The sequence below is a fragment of the Oncorhynchus kisutch genome, linkage group LG16 (assembly GCF_002021735.2).
Source record: "Oncorhynchus kisutch isolate 150728-3 linkage group LG16, Okis_V2, whole genome shotgun sequence".
NCBI lineage: Eukaryota > Metazoa > Chordata > Actinopteri > Salmoniformes > Salmonidae > Oncorhynchus > Oncorhynchus kisutch.
Window position 1 is genome coordinate 44,114,875 of NC_034189.2, and position 19,451 is coordinate 44,134,325.

At 41.8% G+C, this 19,451-nt stretch overlaps 1 protein-coding gene and 1 pseudogene across 1 annotated transcript; both read left to right on the top strand.

Annotated features, from left to right (window-relative positions):
* Positions 1-186: 186 nt before the first annotated feature.
* Positions 187-11,220, top strand: LOC109906731 (26S proteasome non-ATPase regulatory subunit 14). The gene is made up of 11 exons (XM_020504598.2): positions 187-402; positions 1,137-1,186; positions 2,966-3,037; positions 3,135-3,254; positions 3,376-3,446; positions 3,700-3,850; positions 9,544-9,651; positions 9,750-9,824; positions 10,107-10,232; positions 10,861-10,923; positions 11,041-11,220. Exons 2-11 carry the CDS (start codon positions 1,139-1,141, stop codon positions 11,137-11,139), a joined length of 933 nt encoding a protein of 310 aa, XP_020360187.1. The 5' UTR covers positions 187-402; positions 1,137-1,138; the 3' UTR covers positions 11,140-11,220.
* Positions 11,221-11,330: 110 nt separating this feature from the next.
* LOC109906786 (T-box brain protein 1-like) lies at positions 11,331-15,147 on the top strand (annotated as a pseudogene).
* Positions 15,148-19,451: the final 4,304 nt, after the last annotated feature.

A 19,451-nucleotide genomic window follows, 5' to 3' on the forward strand; every position in this document is an offset into this window, starting at 1 on the left:
TATAGCAGGCTGCACTAGGATGCCCACATTGGTAGCTAGGGACAATGGTAATAATGCATTCTCCCAAAGGTTGGAACAGGTTTGTTAGCCTAGTTTGTATCACACTAATATTTGGAGCTTTGAGCATCAATTTGGGTCTGTACTAAATGCATATACTGCTTTACTGGCTGGTGCAGCTTAAGGGATAGTGATTCTGCTGCAGTCAGCTCCCCCTTGCTTCTAGAAAGCGACCTACAGCAGAATGTAGCGGAGAGTGGAAGTGGTCATCAAGGCGCCGGAAATACCCAATGTTCCGACGAATTTGTTTTGATTGAGGAATTCTGGCTGATTCATTGTAGCAAGCGAGACTTGAATAGTTAGCACACACGACTATTCTTTCCAACATTTTCACATCTTGAACAGGTAAGATATCACTCCCACAAATGTTTATATCACTACCCTAGCAACAATTAATCCGTGCCGAAAAAGTAGCTATGTAGTCAGTTTTGTTTTTCGACTGTCGCGTGTAAATGAAAGAGCTAACTGTCGCGTGTAAATGAAAGAGCTAACTGTCGCTAACGTTACCGCTAGCAAGCGAGCTAAGGCAGTTTATCTGGTTAACGTTAGCAAACTTAGTCAAACATGTTGGTTAGTTGACAGAGACCACTCTTTTTATAAAGAATTGTATGTTATCCCGGGTTTAACACTATTTTCTTTGTTCTGGGGGATAACATTAACTTAGACAGCTAGATGATTGACGTTAGCCCACTATCTATAATATGTAGCTAACTGTCAACGTCGTTAGTTAGCGTAGTCACTTTACTGTCATTATCGATCATTTGTGATGAGACAATTTAATATATCTAGTTATATAATAGCTAGATGATACTGTATGAAAGCAGACATTCCAGATTAATCATTAAAATCAGCTAGCTACATGTGAAACAGATGGTCACAACCATGTCTTCTGACAGTTAACGTTAACTGGCAAACTATGCCATGTCATTCCGTCCTGCTCTTTTGACTGCCTTTTGGTTAAAGGGATTAACAACTGTTTTGTAGTTTACGAATGAAAAACAATGCATATTGTTTAGAAAGTAATAGGGTTGAAGATGATAAATAGGGTTGACATTCATTGCTGTGTTTTCCCTCAACAGAAATGGATAGGCTGTTGAGGCTTGGAGGAGGAATGCCCGGACTGGGTCAGGTGTGTTTTCAGCCATGACTTATCTCGCACGCTGTTCCTATGGAATGCCTTTAGACCCTGTCTCATTAACTCAATAATGAATCAGAGCCCCAATATTGGGCTATAACTATCCTAGCTATATATCTACAACACCTATCTTATCCCTGATCACCAAACAGGGAGTGATTCTGACTTGAGTTGGGTGGAATAGGCTGAAGCGACTACAAATTAAAAGTGAGAGGCTATAGCCAGGGTAGACCTTGTTGCTCTTATTCACAGACTGAAAAGGACCTGGCACAGCTCGGCTGTCTTAAATATCGTGAATGTTAGTATGTTGTGGTCTATAATCCACACAATCAGGTTAAGAGTTATTGTTATAAAAATGTATTTCGTTTTATTTATTTAACCGTTATTGAACTAGGCAAGTCAGTTAAGAACCAAATGACGGCCAACTCTGAACGACCCTCGGTCAATTGTGCGCCGCCCTGTGGGACTCCCAATCATGGCCAGCTGTGATACAGCCTGGATTCGAACCAGGGGCTGTAGTGACGCCTCTTGCACTGAGATGCAGAGAGGTTGCCTCCCTCAATAACCTCTCTGCCAAGTTAAATAGTTTTCTTAGCTATAGCCTATTTGCTCTACAGTCTTTGTCATGTGAAATGGATAATGAGAATAGATTGTCAAGGCATTCTGTTCAATATGTATTAACAAATTCTAAGTAGCCTAATAGAAAGTAAAGAATTATGGTGTAGGCCACCTAACCACTGCATTGTCTCCCTTGCGCTATTATCGAGCATGCTTTGTTGGAACATGTTTTTATTGTAGCCCTGCCCAATCACAAGGGCCCGGGGCGCTCTTTGGTGAGAGAAAAGAAAAGAGCCCACTTTGTTGTGTTCATAGCGGCCAAGCCTTGCGAGGCCAATGAGGAGCTTGCTCCCGACTGGCGTTGGATTTGCCAATTAACACCTCCAGTAAGTGGCTGCCTTGGCACCCTACAGAGGTGTTAAAAAGAGGAGGGTGTCTTCTTTTAACTTCTCCCTCTCTGACATGCAGGGCTTCAGAGCACCATTTAAATTACAATATTACTTTCAGGATATTGAACATGCACTGAGTGTACAAAACATTAGGAACACCTGCTCTTTCCATGACAGACTGACCAGATGAAAGCTATGATCCCTTATTGATGTGACTTGCTAAATCCACTTCAATCAGTGTAGATGAAGGAGATGAGACAGGTTAAAGAAGGATTTTTAAGCCTTGAGACAATTGAGACATGGATTGTGATTGTGTGCCATTGAGGGTGAATTGGCAAGACAAAAGATTTAAGTGCTTTTGAATGGGGTATAGTAGTAGGTGCCAGATGCAGTTCTTGACACTCAAACTGGTGTGATGCTGCTGGGTTTTTCACTGGCTAGTGACTAGGCTAATGTCAAATTGCAGGTGGTGTTTATTGTCAACAAAATGTTAAAGGTAGACTCAACGATATGACGTAGAAGCAGAAAGTAAACGGCAATAGTGGCTCAATTTCCGCAACAATTAAGAGGGTTGAAGCACGAGGCTCAACTTCCCCGTGGACATGCGCAGACACTGAGAGCAAAGTCTTGCATCTCACTCATCTCAATATCTGCGGTGACGCTCGTGGCAGCGTCATTTCGCTGAGTCTCCCTTTAAACAATGATCATCAGTTTGTCAATAATATAATACTAGTATATTATAAACTCCAGTGAAGTTGTATTTTGTCATCCCAATCAGCTCTGTGTGATAAACTATAGCCTAAAATCAGTTATTTCCCCCCCCCAGGGCCCACCTACAGACGCCCCCGCCGTAGACACTGCAGAGCAGGTGTACATCTCCTCACTGGCACTGCTCAAGGTAAGAAGGAAATAAACAGTTGCCATTTTATACCGACTAGTTACATGATGTGTGTCCATGGCGTCTACGTCTCACCATGTATTTCCATCTCCTTCAGATGCTGAAGCACGGGCGTGCCGGTGTGCCCATGGAGGTCATGGGTTTGATGCTGGGCGAGTTTGTGGACGACTACACTGTGCGAGTGATTGATGTGTTCGCCATGCCGCAGTCAGGAACTGTACGTTTTCCCAGTCATTTCCCCTAACAGACCTCGCAGGACAATGTTGAGTAACTCTACAGTTATGCGTGTGATGTTTTCTCCATTCGTGTTTGAGTAATAGCACTTCTCTCTCTGACAGGGTGTCAGTGTGGAGGCCGTGGACCCCGTCTTCCAAGCTAAAATGTTGGATATGCTTAAGCAGACTGGCAGGTAAATGCATATGGACGACTTACTAATATAAAACATATTAGTTAGAACACGACTGTTCATTTGGCATAGCTTCTACCGGACAAAGTCACACTGTAAATGCTCTCCACTCCAGGATACACTAAAAACAGAAAAATGTCATTTCTAACAATAAAACGAAATGTGTAAAATAGACATGAAGAAAGGTATCTGTGCAGTAATAGTGTGGAACTAAAATAATTGAGGTGGTTGTCATTGCTGTGGCTCCTCCAACTAGACCAGAGATGGTGGTTGGCTGGTACCACAGTCACCCCGGGTTTGGCTGCTGGCTGTCCGGTGTTGACATCAACACCCAGCAGAGTTTCGAGGCCCTGTCGGAGAGAGCCGTGGCCGTGGTGGTGGACCCCATCCAGAGCGTGAAAGGAAAGGTAGGTCCAACAACCATAGGGATGCCAACTCATCACAGCGGTGCTAAAAAAGTAGTTCAGCACTCCCTCTCGTGTACAATTTCATTAACCAGGATGCGGGCTGTTTTAAACTACTCATGGCCCAAATTTTTGTTCTCAAAATAAGTCGTCCACGTGAACTTTGTAGATCCAGAAAAATAACTGTCTGATTGGGAAATTTGGAATGCAACATGGCTGCAAAATAGTGCTGTGACTATAGTTGATAAGAAGGATGTACGTTCCTATGGCGCAAATTATTACACAGTTGTTAATGTTAGCTAGCTACATTAGCATCTAAGTTGGCAAGATAACATTACCACACGCTTGCCTCGGCTTACTTCACTGTGTGTGTAATAACCTACTGGAACACGTATATGCATTGGAGGAAGGGAGGGAGTGACTTGGATGCTGTATTACTAAACCCAGCATGGTAGCGCAGGCAGGTAGCTGCACAACAGTGTATATTGGAGGCGTGATGTCCCAATACTCTTTTCAATGAATAATGGTGTATGCTTATCGAAATGAATAACTGAGAACAGAATGCGTCCTACAAATAGAATATCTGAGCGTGATGTCATATCAGAATGAGTGTTTCATGCAATATCACATGTGACTGTTGTGAGCAACCAGCTTGCGTTCGCCTACTCAGCTGCTTTTCTCACGCCATACTTTCTGCGCATCTCGGTCAGTTTTTTTAAATGTAATTTAGCCGTGATGGAGAGCTGGTGTGTGCAGACAGTGATGGGGTTTCTGTTACATTTGCTTAATTATTGGAGTGGCTCACAGCGTGAGCGAAGTGGATAGTATCTTTTCATTTCACCTGTACGAGCAAGCAGGCCGGTCTGACTAGGCTTCGCTGTCATGCAGCCTCTGAGTGCCACTGCTATAGAGGAAAAAAAGAGCACAGTGAAAGTCTGTGAGGTAATTGAGGTAATTTCGTCTACGAGGGGTTGGTCAAAACGAGCATTGGCGGGTCATGTTTCGGAGGACGCATGACTCAAACCTTTGCCTCCCGAGCCAGTTCGGAAGTTGAAGCGATGAGACAAGATCAGAAAGAGGGGTTAAAATACAATTATAAATGTCAAGAGACAAACGTTTGTACAGAGCCTTCGTTGTTGAAAACTAAATGTTAGACTGGATGCAAGGAGAAGTAATGTCAATAAGACAATTCATTACCTGGATCTTCACTGTAAAAGGCATCTAGACTTTATACCATTTGGTTTGCAACAACTGATGGAATGAACAGCCGGCTTGGCTAGCAACCGTAGATGTGTCGGGACTAGGTCGATATTTTCGTCAGGGATGAAATAGTAGCCTATGAATTCATTTATAGAAATATGCTTACGTATTTAATTGGTTACTGGTTGTGCAAAACAACTTTTTTAACATGACTGGTGATCTACGGTGCTCTGCCTCGTACATAATAACCAAGGCACAGCCGTGCTAAAGTAGTTCAGCACACCCTCTCGTGTACAATGTCTTTAACCATGACGCGTGCGGTTTTAAACTACTCAAGGGCCCACGTTTTTGGTTTGATAACGAACAACCTTGTTTAGTGATGTTACCTGGCTAGCTAGCATGGTACCTTGGCTATGCACATTTTGGATGGCACTCTTTTTCTGGTGTAACTTAAATTGTAACTGACAGCGTTTTAGCAACATGAAATCTTATTAAAATCTGATCATATACACACCCAGGAAGAATGACACCGTTGTTTTACATTTTCTGACAAGCGAGCGCTTAGATACGGTCGTTTTCATAAATTCATAGAATGTTTGGGAATGGCTTATATTAAGGCATTTGTGGAAAGCGGCCGTGCGTTTGGATAATTAAGACGCTGCAGTAAATAAAACCTGAAGTCTTTGCAGTTCAGTGCGTCATAGCCAATCAGTTACAGTAGGCCTATATGCAAATAAGCCATTTGCCACGCGGGTCTGCCGTCATTCATTTTGAACTGGACTGTGTGTTTACAGGAAGTAGCAGCAGCGTGACTTTTTATCATTAGAACGCATACGCCAAAAGCCATAAAATACATCTGGATGGATTATTTCTGCAAATATGTAAATACCACGGGAGTCCTCTTACATTTGGCAACTTCAGTCCTATTGATCAAGCAACCTTAAAGTTAGGCTCTCTCTCCCTCCGTTGCCTATGCACATCAACAACAATAAGAACAACAACTAGCTAGCCAGAACGTGATGAGCTGAAATCTAACGAGGGAACATAAGATAAAACCTCTCAAACTTTCAGCTAGTTGGCCGTCTCAATTGTACTGATAAATGATGGGGAATAGTAGCCTGCTCGTCCTTCTGCAGCTTGCCTGTCAATGCATGCTTGTCCCAACTCACGTTTTGACAACTGAATGGAAACTTGCCTGCCTGCCTGCCCGCCCATGTGATTGATGCAAAATATATACAAACGGAACTAAGCGATATGCTTACTGTGGATGTCGTTCAAATTCAAAAGAGCTAGCTAGCAAAGCGGTTCACATTTCTTGTTGACTGCAATAATGTCCCCAGAGCTGTTGCCAGAGAATTGAATGGTCATTTCTCTACCATAAGCCACCTCCAACGAATTTGGTAGTATGTCCAACCGGCCTCACAACCGCAGACCACGTGTGTGGGTGGGCGGTTTGCTGATGTGAACAGAGTGCTTGCCCTATTAGGCCCTGATCTAGGGATTTCACATGACTGGCAATACAGATATGCATCTGGTCACAGATACCATTTTTAAATAAAGGGAGGGGTGTTGATCAGAAGAGTCAGTATCTGGTGTGACCACCATTTGCATCATGCAGCGTGACATCTCCTTTGCGTGGAGTTGATCAGGCTGTTGATTGTGGAATGTTGTCCCACTCCTCTTCAATGGTTGTGCGAAGATGTTGGCAGGAACTGGAACACGCTGTCGTACACGTCGATTCAGAGCATCCCAAACATGCTCAATGAATGACATGTCTGGTGAGTATGCAGACCATGAAAGAACTGGGACATTTTCAGCTTCCAGGAATTGTGTACAGATCCTTGCGACATGGGGAAGTGTATTATTATGCTGAAACGTGATGTTGGAGGATGAATGGCGTGGACAGCATAGTTTGATTGTATTGACATTCCCAGCCTTAGTTAGTCATCCGTTTTTGTTGAAAATATTCACTCATTGAAACTGAAACAGTGCATCCTGAATGGGTGGAGGCAACAAACTATGTACCAGGCCAGCTTTGCTTTACAACCTGATAGCAATATTTTCTGGACCACCAAGAAATGTATTGGTGAATTATATGAATCGTCCATTGAATTGCAGAATAGATATTCTGCCAATAATGCCTTACTATACATCATGGAATTCTGAGTCAAGTATAGCCTATTTTTAAAACCTCTTATAAAGTTGGTTTTCTAGCATAAACTGGGAATTTTATATTTTTCATATTATGGTTGTCTGTCTGACAGTGCTTGAGTTACTTAGCAGATATGAAACAGTTTCACTTTAAATTCTGTTTGGTGCCTAACATTTGGGAGGGTGTGTGTGTGGCAGGTGAGGAGAGTGCGTAGGCTATGCATTTAAAGTTGTCTGAAGACTAGGCTAAATATGGTTTCATATAGGCCTAGTGTGTTACCCCCTTACTGCCACAATGAAAATGCAGATCATTATGCAGTTGTATTCCTAACTACGTTCCTCCTGCCCGATCATAGGTAGGCCTTTGGATATGAGCAAATCAGCTATTTTCTGCAGTAGCCTTTTTTATTATACAGTAAAAAAAGTGTGAAGCTAAATTCAATGTGTTGTATTGAGTAGAGTGTTGTATTGAGTAGAGGTGTGACTATCAGGTTTTTGTGCAGCACACGTATAGAAAATGGGATCAGGCGTTTACACAGATTTTTTTCCCCCCGCGATATTTCTCACCTTTTTGGGCCTTCATCAGTTTGCGTCCCTGAACCACCATGATTGTGATGGCACCTGCCAATGCTGTGAATGGACTGGTGATTTGATTATCTTTTATATTTAGCAATGTTCTAATTTAATTTGTATGCCAATTGTGTGACAGGTTGACATTCTTGTGGGTGCAAACTTCAATCAATCCAATAATAAAATCAGTGGTTGACTGACTGGGAGGAAGCTAAAATCTCTAACGATTTGAGTTAACAGCGTGTGTAGTCATCTAAGGTTGTTTACTCATCTAAGGTTGTTTACTCATAGATCTCCTGGGATTGAGACGTCTTCATCTAGAACTGATCATACACCCCACTCCCCATCCCCACCACCCTCCTTTCCTTGTTATGTTTCTTTCTCTCTCTTCCACCCTCACGGGCCCCATATGGCACTTCCTCCATCTGCTCCTGCCTCTGTGCTGCAGGGAGCTGTCTATTATCACCTCCACAGAGCTGTCTGTGAATGTGAGAGCCAATTCCATCTCAATGTGTGATCTCCGCTCAGAGGAGAGTGCACCACTAGAAATGAAAGTTAGCTCCCCAATGTTTTACATTAGAAATGGTTCCGAAGCACAGGCGATCTCATAAAGATATTTAATTAGATTGCTATTAAGAGTAGTGTGTTGATGACCGAGGGGATGGCTTACAACCTTTTTAGTCTTAATATTTTGCTACCCAAGCATGAGAGAGAATATACAAACATATACATTACATTTTTACAAATACCAGGGCACGTTTGCCAATCTTCATTTTGACATATTTGTGTTTTTAGCAGGTTTCACCGCCTCTGCCTTCGAGAAAAAAGGTGTCTCTCAGCCAAGTCTTGCTTGTGAAAGATGAAGCCTACGCTTGATGTGCTCAGAACATGGCAGTGTCCTGCTTCCCTGTAACGTTCACTGTCTCTCGTCACTCTGTCTGCCACTCGGAATCTCATTGTACACAATCCATTATGGTCCATTCAATGAGCAGCCAATATAACCACAGAACATGACAATAATGCCTGTCGTTTCACGGCACCTTTCCTTCGTGAGACCAATTTCCATGCAAGACACGATAACCTAGAGTTAATTTGGAGTGACATGGGTATTAAAAGTCAAGTACCTCATCCTTGGCTAAGGCAGCCAGGACCAGTGAAAGAAAACAGCTAAATGTGTTTCAACACACTAATTTCCGATGCTTTGTAGTAAAATGTATGGATGCAGGTCTCAGGGTGACATCCTAGTAAACAAGGCATAAGTCAGGTCCACCATAAATCCATCAATGTTTTAACATGACTGTAACCGTGAGCTACTCACCTGTCATGCTTTCCGGCAGAGCCTCTCCAAGCATGGTTGCATATCTTAGCCTTGCTATGGCTATGCAATGTCTACTCACCTGGAAGGATGCAACGCAGGGTCTAGTAATAGGATGTGACTAGGGACATGTCCTGCACTCAGGCAAGGCTGTGGTTTCGGTGTCGTTTACACACATCTGGAGTGACAGCCTGCTTACAGCAGTTGGTACCGTCCCTGATCTGCTGTTCACTATCTCCCTCCCTCCCCCAGTCACCTACTCTCCCTTTCACAGTATTCTCACACACGACGTTACCCTCATGGCTTAGATCCAAAGCAGAGTGTGGTACTTACTTGGCATTCTTTCAATTTTTTTCAGTTTTTTCTTCTTCTGTTCGGGAATTGAATTTCAAATGGTACGGACTTCGTTTCTCTGCTCTCTGTGAGATAACACGTGATTCCTTCTTGTTATTTCGGGCAGGTTGTTATCGATGCGTTCCGGCTGATCAATGCCAACATGATGGTTCTGGGACACGAGCCCAGGCAAACCACCTCCAACCTGGGGCATCTGAACAAGCCCTCCATCCAGGTAAGACCATGGAGCCTCTGACCAGCTCTGTGTTTTTAACATGCACGTGAATGTAGAGTTTCTATTCTTATTTCAATCATCTGTTGTCCTCCTCCAAGGCTTTGATCCATGGACTGAACAGGCATTACTACTCCATCACCATCAACTACAGGAAAAATGAACTCGAGCAAAAGGTGTGAAACATTTCTGAAAATCTATTATGACATCTGTTTAAGGGGAGTATAGAATGATATCAGAAAAGATGAGGACTGTTGACTGTCGTAGTTTATTGAGTTAATTATGATTTTGCCACAGTGACATTTCATAATATGCTTACTGTATGTTCTCCTGAATGACAGGTGATGTCATCTTCTGTGCGCCATAACAATACGTACACGGTGCCTCTATCCTCTCTTGGTTGCATGTGCCACATTAACATATGATCCTTGAGTGACTTTTGATCCTTGACCTCCCAGATGCTGTTGAACCTACACAAGAAGAGCTGGATGGAGGGCCTGACCCTGCAGGACTACAGTGAGCACTGCAAGCTCAACGAGAACATCGTCAAGGAGATGCTGGAGCTGGCCAAGAACTACAACAAGGTGAGCAGGCAGGGATCAGAAGGGGAACGTGGGAGGGCCTGGAAGTATTTTTAGACCAGGGGCCAGCGTGGGCAAACTACATGAGTTATCCCGGGTGGTGTTCATTAGTATTCAAATTGAAGAAAATGGACTACAACAGGGAGGGACTACCTGGACTTGTCCAATCAGACACACTAATTTCCAAGACATGGGCATGGCGCATGGGGGTGTAGTGAGATACCTGATGGGTTGGACGATGCTATTCTCATCACTCATCTTGAAAAAATGTGGAAATCAATCAATCCGCCATCATTAACACAATGGAAAAATCGAATGATTTATTATTTAAATATTGAAAGTGAGCGGGCTAGGGAGAGAAACAAAATGTTGGCGTTTCAGGCCATGTGGCGGAAAGTGAGGTGGCCGCTGGAGATGTGTGATGGTGTTCTGGCCAGGTGTGATGCAACTGATGTTTGTATGATGTATGTTTTGTGTTTATAAAAGGTCAAATAAAATAAATGCACTTTTTTTGTATTCTGTTCCAAATAGTTTTTTCCTTTACATGCCATAATGAACAAAACCCAGCTTTAAATGTTAATGTTGAGTGTTAATGTTGAGTGAGAATCAATGTTCCTGTGTTCTACCCCAGGCGGTCGAAGAAGAGGATAAGATGACCCCTGAGCAGCTGGCCATCAAGAACGTCGGAAAGCAGGTATCCGTCCTCGCTGTAACCTGAACACAATCTCTGTTTTGCGAGCTACATCATAAATGCCCATGTATAATATTTGTAATGACCCTCCCTGACCTGTTTACCGTGTTCTTCTCGCAGGATCCCAAGAGGCACCTGGAGGAGCACGTCGACGTCCTGATGACGTCCAACATCGTTCAGTGCCTAGCCGCCATGTTGGATACTGTGGTTTTTCAGTGAAGCCACCCCCCCTCTTGCATTTAACTGTTCATATTCTAACTTTGTTTTGTTTTATAAAAAATAAATGTGTATGAAAGGTGGGCCGTGGACTTGTATCCTTATACAGAACAGCAGCATGGGTGATGTGTTGCGGTTTGACTGGCTGGTCTCGGATGGGTGTCTGAGAGAATGTTTTGGTCCATACACACAGAATGGCTGCATCTGAAATGGCACACTAATCCTTATGTAGTTCCCTGGTCAAATCTAGTACACATATATTGTGAATAGGGTGCCATTTCTGACACACCCTATGAATCTTGCCAAGCTGCCAGCTATCACTAGCTGTCATTTTTCAATTAGTTATGCCATGGTTGATGGCACTTCTGATACTCCTTGAAGCCTTGTTTTCCCAATCACGTTAAAATTACCCTCCCCATTTGATGAGACATGCCCACTTTCAAGATTGAGTAATACTTCCTGATAAAAAAAGGAAATATATGAATGTTGTCATTTACTATAAACGTGTTTTAAATATATAATCTACCTGCCACATCGTACTAGAGGTATAACAGCAGTATTTTGTTCCAGTCCAGCAAAACGAACATGATCAGAGAAATGTCTATAACTGTTATAAACGTAACTGTTTATATAGGCTACTTCTCCTGTAATGTAAAGTGTAAAAACTGTAGGCGTTTCATTAGGTTCGTTCCAAGCGTATTTAGAGTTCATATTCCCTACAGGTGATACGCGTAACCTTAACCAAATTGGTTTTTGTGTTGCGCGTAATGCTACTTGCGCAGCTCCAGTATCTTCGCATCTCAACATCCAACGCCCAATAATATGGATAGCGACTACCACAGCTCAGACAGGTCTGAACTCGCTACCCAGTACCGCCCTATGCTCTCCTCTAGTGAGGGGCTGAACTGAATAGAGGAACCTAACACGTTCTAATAAAGAAACCACAGGGATGACAAATCCGTCAGAAGCAGACGACTTTATCGACTCGGAGGACTCATTTGGTGACGGCGACAAGGGAAGCAGGAGGCAGTCTGCTCAAGAGACCGTCTGTGACATTCGTCATACCTTCCATGGATCTACAGAGGGACGGTATCCCTCGTCTCAGCCCAGCCAAGCTCAGCCCGCGTCTGCTACCTCGCCTGGTACCATGTTCCCACACCGGACACTGCACGGAGCCACCTACCCGGCCCTTGCCATCACCAGTTCGGGTCACTACATGGCACACCATCCTGTGGTCACGCAAGGCTCATATAATAGCCTCTTGACCACCACATCACCTCAAGGCTTCCCAGCGCCCGGATACTTTTACGCCCAGCCATATGGGCATGGCCACCAAGGAGGTGCTTTCCACAAGAGCTCAGCAATGCAAACCGGGATGGTTTTTGGTAAAGCGCAAGTTTATCTCTGCAACAGGGCTCTGTGGCTCACGTTTCACAGGCACCAAACAGAGATGATCATCACTAAACAGGGGCGGTGAGTATTGACCCGTTCCTTTTCTCGCCGCCCTTGCCGTTATGTTGGCTAATGTCAACATAGTGGGCAAACTGCCGTACTTATTTGGACGAAGTAGATTGACGTGTTTATTAAAACCGCGTGGGGTTTACTAACACATTATGGCCACAGCAATAGTTCAAATTATAATTAATTTCGTTCTCTAAGTAAAATTTTAGCGGGATTTAGGAATTTGTAAAGGAAATAAATTCCTATTAATCTTTTTTTCTACTTCCAGACGAATGTTTCCATTCCTGAGCTTTAATATATCTGGTCTTGATCCGACGGCAAATTACAATATTTTTGTGGACGTCAGTCTCGCTGACCCTAATCACTGGCGGTTCCAAGGAGGACAGTGGGTACCCTGCGGCAAAGCTGACTCAAATGGGACAGGCAAGTGATTTTACTTTTATTTTCCCCCTTCTATTCTCTCCAAGTGAGGTTTTCTGGCAACAAAAGTGAGTAATGTCTTCAATAATTAATTTATAGGGAACAAGGCCTACATGCATCCAGACTCTCCGAACACCGGCGCGCACTGGATGCGTCAAGAAATTTCTTTTGGAAAACTGAAGTTGGCAAATAATAAAGGGGCATTGGAAAGTGCAGGGCAGGTAAGTGTTTAATGTGGTCCTAATTTCGTACAGTCCCAAATACATATATATAAGGTGAAAGAGGTCTTGAAAATATGCTATATTCAAGTCTGGAGACGTTGCATTGAGAGATTTTATTTACAAAATTATGTTTTATGCATTTATCAACCGTATTGTATGAAATAATTCAGAATTTATTCTCTTTTTTTTTTTGTATTTAGTGAAAAAAAATCATCTTTCAAGTTGTTCTTTGTCTCTAGAGATGATCACAGATGCCCCAATTAACACCTGTTTTTCATGTCCTCTGTTCAGATGGTTGTCGTTCAGTCCCTCCATAGGTACCAACCCCGTCTTAATGTGGTCGAGGTGCACGAGGATGGGGCCGAGAACGCAAGTCAACCCAGACAATCATTTACGTTCCCCGAGACGCAATTCGTTGCAGTCACAGCATACCAGAACACAGACGTAAGGAAATTCGTTCCTTCAAATATTGATTTATTTTCTTAATTGGGGCTAGGCAACATTTTTCCTAATGGGGTAAAAGTGGTTCACAAATTTACAGTAGGCTAGGCCTTTTTAATGTTATTTTCCTCTTTCAGATAACACAGCTGAAAATAGACCACAATCCTTTCGCAAAAGGTTTTCGGGACAATTATGACAAGTAAGTAAAAATAGATTAGCCTAGCCCATGTTCTTTTTTAATAGCCTTACATTATTTAAACAGTATTCTATTGGAATTATTCGAATCTCAAATTGTAACTCGAATATGAACACATTTAATGTGGTTTGTTTCGAGATTAGACTGCTTTACGCACGACTTTTCCCCATTTTATTGGTGACGATACTGTCACTCCTAAAACAACCATAGTTTAAAAAAAAAATGATTTCTTCAATACCAGCTTTAAGTTAAGGACTACATTCTGATGTAAACGATCATTGAAAAAGCATTACGGATTTGGATACACGCATGTTTTTGTTCCATTGGACATTTATGAGGTCACTTGTCAGAATTCCCGTGGACAGACAAGTTCGATTTTTTTGCCAATATGCTCTTCAAATAATTTTTATTTTATTTTTTTACATCGAATGTAAGAAACTATTGGAGCTGAATTAGGCTTAATGGTGTAAGACCTCTGGAGTTCTTTTTAAATGTGTTTTATAATTGCATGCCATTGTTACTTCATACTTGTGGAAACGTTTTATTTGAGGTCTTTCTCATTTGTATTATTTTTCAATTTCCTAATTGATTGTTTTGGATATGTCTAGAATCTACACAGGCTACGATAGTGACCGGTTGACGCCATCACCGAGTGACTCGACCTACGCTCAGTTTGTGCCCGGTGCCAGATATGCTCTTGCTAATTCTTTCCTTCAGCACCAATTCGTCAGCACTTATGCCAAGTCCTGTTTCCGCCCTAGCGCAGGAGCTACGTCTGGACTAGACTATAACGTTCCCTTAACTAACAGCATGCTGTCACCGCAAACCAGCGAGGAGGACACGATGGCGGCATCCCCGAGATGGTTTGTGACACCGACAAACAACAGACTGGACTATGCCTCCCGCACAAATGACGCGACTGGAAACACGGCCACTTTGCTGTCATATGCAGCAGCTGGAAAGGCCCTACAGCTGTCCGCAACGGACAGTTCCGGTAGAGCCCTTGCTTATTACGCAGAACCAACGGATTTTGCGCGTACCTCACCCCAGTATTGCGGTGCGTCTAGCCCGGCTCTGTCCTGCTGGACTAATGGACACGCTATTGGTACTGCGAACTTTGACGAGGTCCTCTCACTTTCAAAGGAGAGTTTGCCAACGGGTGTCTCTGAAGACGCAAAACCACAAGGTATCTCGGAGTCTAGTTGGATAGAGACATAAACTGAATTGAAGAGATATCCCATCCTAGGTTATTGGGCATCGAGAACTGTCTAAATACCCACCTGGACATCGTTCATTCGTTTTTTTTCATTAGACTGCATTTTTGGAATAGCCTACAGTGGGCTGTGGATATGACTGAAGTATTAAAATGTTAACGACAAAATAGTCTATTTAAGCTATAATAATGTATATATTTAACATTGGCTGTAGTCCCACTCTAGATGTTTTCATTGAATCCTGTTTTCTAATTTGACTGATTTGATTGATTTTTGATTTGTTGAATACATTTTTGGAAGGTGTTCATGTCTTAGCCTGCATTGAGTTTCATTGGCATTATGTTTTATTGTGCTGGCTTTAGTAGGCTATATAGGATCCACAATGTCTTTACTTGTGCAAAAAAAACAAGGTTCTGAGCTATAACAACTGTACTTAAAGTAAGTAGCCCAATGCTTCAAAGGACATATTCATAAATCAATACCCAACGCAAGAAGGTCAAGAGGGAATTTGTTGTAGTCTTTGATAGGATGTACACTAATTCATTATCTAAAAAATATAAATTGGATTAAAAGCAGATGGATAAATTGTCATTCCTTTTCTCTTATACCTGGTATGAAGGTTTATTACTGCGGTTGCTGCTTTGCTTGCAGATGCGTGAACAATGGCGCAAACTCCAGATGAAAGATATTCATGAGGACCACAATGGACATAAGTAATCTGAACTTGTTTTTAATCCTTGATAATGTTTAATGTGTGTATTGTTGTACTCACATAGCTGATTCAACATATGTATTTTAAATTTGTCAAAGAACTCATTTATTCGGCGACTCTTGAAGTCTTCTTTAAAAAGAAAATATTTTAGTGTTAAAGTAACTGTCCAGTGTTTCCAGATTTTTATGAAATATGACCTATAATTGACAATATGAGTGAAATACTTTTCATTTCAAAAGATGATAATTAAATATGTTGAAAATAAGCTTTTCGGTGTTTGAATGGTGTGGGCATACCCCAGTAACACAATGGTGGGGGTGTATACAGGTCATTAAAAATATGAATGACAAGCCAACCGTTGATTGGCCAACTCTGCCAATGAGCCAACCTGACTTTACATTATATGCGGAAATTGTAAGCATTTTTTAAATGTTTTTTTTTTCCTCAAATGTATGCTTTGGCTTCAAATACGAGTATAGGACGAGTCAACAACATTATTTGAGTATGCGCTAACAAAAACCTTTTAAAAGTGACATTTTCACTGGACAGTTACTTTAACCGTCATTGAGCTATTTAATAAAAATTCATCTCGGTTAGCCCAGAAGAAAAATCTTGCGCAATTTGTTCAGCTGTGTTTACATATTTTAAATATAACGTACATTATTTGCATAGAGCTTCCTATTGGTTGTTTATGATAATTTCCAAGTGGGAAACTCAGCCAAACTGGAAGTTTACGAGTTGTTTTTCCAGTAGTCTTTCTATGAGAGATTAACAGAAAGTAGTCGTGGCCCAATCCCAAACCAGGGACTGTTTACATAGCAGGTAACGTGGCAGGTTAGAATTAACATAACAGGCTAGGAGAATGAGGTTAAGGTTGGGAAAAGAGAGGTTGACAACTGTAGCATTGTAGTTAAGCCTAAACAACTGTTTTCCCCCAGACACTCTCCATTAGATGGAGCTGTAGTAGACCTACTCAATCTAGTCACAACGGTAGAAACTAAACAGACCATCAATCCTGACATACCATCAGTGACAACACGTCAGGCATTTTTTTACTTGAGAAATACTGCACCAAACACACAACTGACCGACTAAAACCTGCAAAAACGTCCAAATTAATTACAGATTAAAAAATATATATATTCTCACTATTTAGAAAAAGTATTGAGTTTGTTCCTATGGTGACCCATGGGGGACAAACATCATGAACGGCCACATCGAACCACACCCCCCCCAAGAATGTTTATTTTTTTATTAATGAGCAACAGAAACACTGAGCGTTCACTTGCTTTTTAGCCTAATCAAAAACCAGCCTCCAAAAAAAGCTAAAGGGGATCTATAAAGATTTGCTATGTATTCTCCTAAGGCCCATTGCTACTAGAGCAGCCCTTCCCCAAGACCAGCCTTCTGACTGACTTCCTGAAGCAAGGCCGCTGGAGAGGCCCATTGGAAACATCAGTCTACCATCCACTGCTCAACCTGTTGTGAAGATGTCAGGTGTGAATCAAAACTTGACTAGTTTAGGCTACACTTATACTGTTTAATTGCCTATACAAATAACAACCCTTTTTTTTTTTGGTAATCATCTTCAATTGCATATCCTAACTTTGGATTTCTTACCAGGTCATGGCTTAAGTTGTTCAGACATCTTCATATACACATTGTGGCTTAGTTGGAAGAGCATGACGCATGCAACACCAGAGTTGTGGGTTCGATTCCCATGGGGGACCAGTACGAAAATGTATGTACTCACTACTGTTAGTCGCTCTGGATTAGAGCTTCTGCTAAAATGTAAATGTATAAATACTTATCATATATTCATCTCAGTTCCTCTGGGGCTGGAACAAGAGCCGTTTATAGTGCTGGAAGGAGACAATATATGGACTTGATCCTGCCCTTCAAAGGGCTTTTTCATACATTGACATTGACATTGTAGAATGTTGACATTGTAGAATGTATCCATGTCAAAAATGTATTTGTTTCCCCTTCACTGTCTGTCATCTAGTATTTAAATGAATGAGTGCTCACACGCATTTGAATCAGGAAATCTCGATTTCTGCATAGAACAACAGTGCAGTGCAATTTCATTGTGGTTATGCATGTGCCTCCCCCCCCCCCCCCCCCAGGGTATCAGGCATAAGCATCAGACCTCAGAATAAGATTAGATTAGATCTGAAGGTTCCAGCTCGTACACACTTTGAACCCTCTCAATTTGAAGCACTGAAATAGCTCAAGGTGGAAACAGGAGTCAGTCAGATTAAATAGGGGTTTACCAACAAAATTGGCCTCCAAATATCTAGGGTTGGACCAATATGCACTTTAAGCACTTTGACATGCAAATACAAGCACAGCCTTACTCAAGACATTTTAAGACCTTTGCACTATCCTGCTGACTTTTTGTAAATGTTCTGTAAATATCCGTAGCTTTTTTTTCTCTGATGTTTCACACATTTCAATATGTGAACTTGTCATATTAACTATGCCTGCTGCAAAATGGAATTGCTTCTTGGGGACATTAAAGTAGTCTGGGGTAATTATTTCAGCTGTATAAATGACACATTAGTACTTCAACAGAAGGAGCTCTTACTAACTTGGTTCCCTGCAGACTTGAGCTCGCCATGGGGGAAAACGAATGTGTGTAGTCTGCAGCGGTTCTGTGGAACAGTTTTACCAAGCTACCTGAAAACTCATCAGAGAATAGCTTCAAGGTGTCCCAAACAAACCAGAAAATATTTTTAGAAATACCATGGCGGTTCGATTCGGGGTATTCTCCCACGAGGTGACTCTTAAATGGCCACCTCTGTACTGTAGATGTTGTTGTTGTAAATGGATTGCTGTAAATTGCATTTGTTGTTTTTAATTGCATTGAGTGCATGTGCAGTGTTGTTCTTTCCCACCTGTCGCCTTGCTGAAAAATGAGGACCACAATGGAAATAAGCCATCGGGTTTTATAGTGTTTTTTTTATCCTCGATAATTTTTTATGTATGTGATGTTGTCGCCATCTGGAGCAGCCTACTGCGTTTAACTACCCAATACATTCTATCAATCAGTCGATTAACAACTTTATCTTGAGTTGTACCATAGAATTGACCTGAAACGGGTATTCATTGGTTTTAATGGGCATTCATTTCAATCTAATATCTCGATGTGATTGGAGATATTTGTTTTTTTCTGTTATTTGTTTTATATTTGTAATATATTCCTGCTTGATTAATGTTGATCATTGAATTTTGAGAGAAATTAGCTGACTACTGAAAATTACGCCAATTTATTAATCAAATATTTCAGTTTGATTTGACAGATCCCATTGAACACCAGGTGGCACCAATGTAACGTTTTTTCCAAAGGATTTCAGTCAACGACTTCATAAATGGGTGAATGAATCGATGTGCTGTATATCCCATCTCACTGCGCACACATGTGGGCCATGATATAAATGGTTCATGGTTATCTGCATGCATTTTACGGTCCCCATTTTCTCTCGTGGATTGCAATAGAGCAAATTAATTGCTTTATAGGCTAATTTCATGGGTCAGGCAGCAATCATAGGATCCTTTGTTAAGCACATCGGAAACAGAACCAAAATAGGCAACATTAAAATATAGTAGCCTACGTGTTTTTTGTTGTGTGGGTAATTGAATTACAATAG

Excerpts from the sequence above, each read along its gene's own strand:
- LOC109906731 (XM_020504598.2), top strand. The coding sequence starts at position 1,139 with ATGGATAGGCTGTTGAGGCTTGGAGGAGGAATGCCCGGACTGGGTCAG. Across the intron at positions 1,187-2,965 it reads GAATGCCCGGACTGGGTCAG|GGCCCACCTACAGACGCCCC; the intron begins GTGTGTTTTCAG and ends TCCCCCCCCCAG. Across the intron at positions 3,255-3,375 it reads CCATGCCGCAGTCAGGAACT|GGTGTCAGTGTGGAGGCCGT; the intron begins GTACGTTTTCCC and ends TCTCTCTGACAG.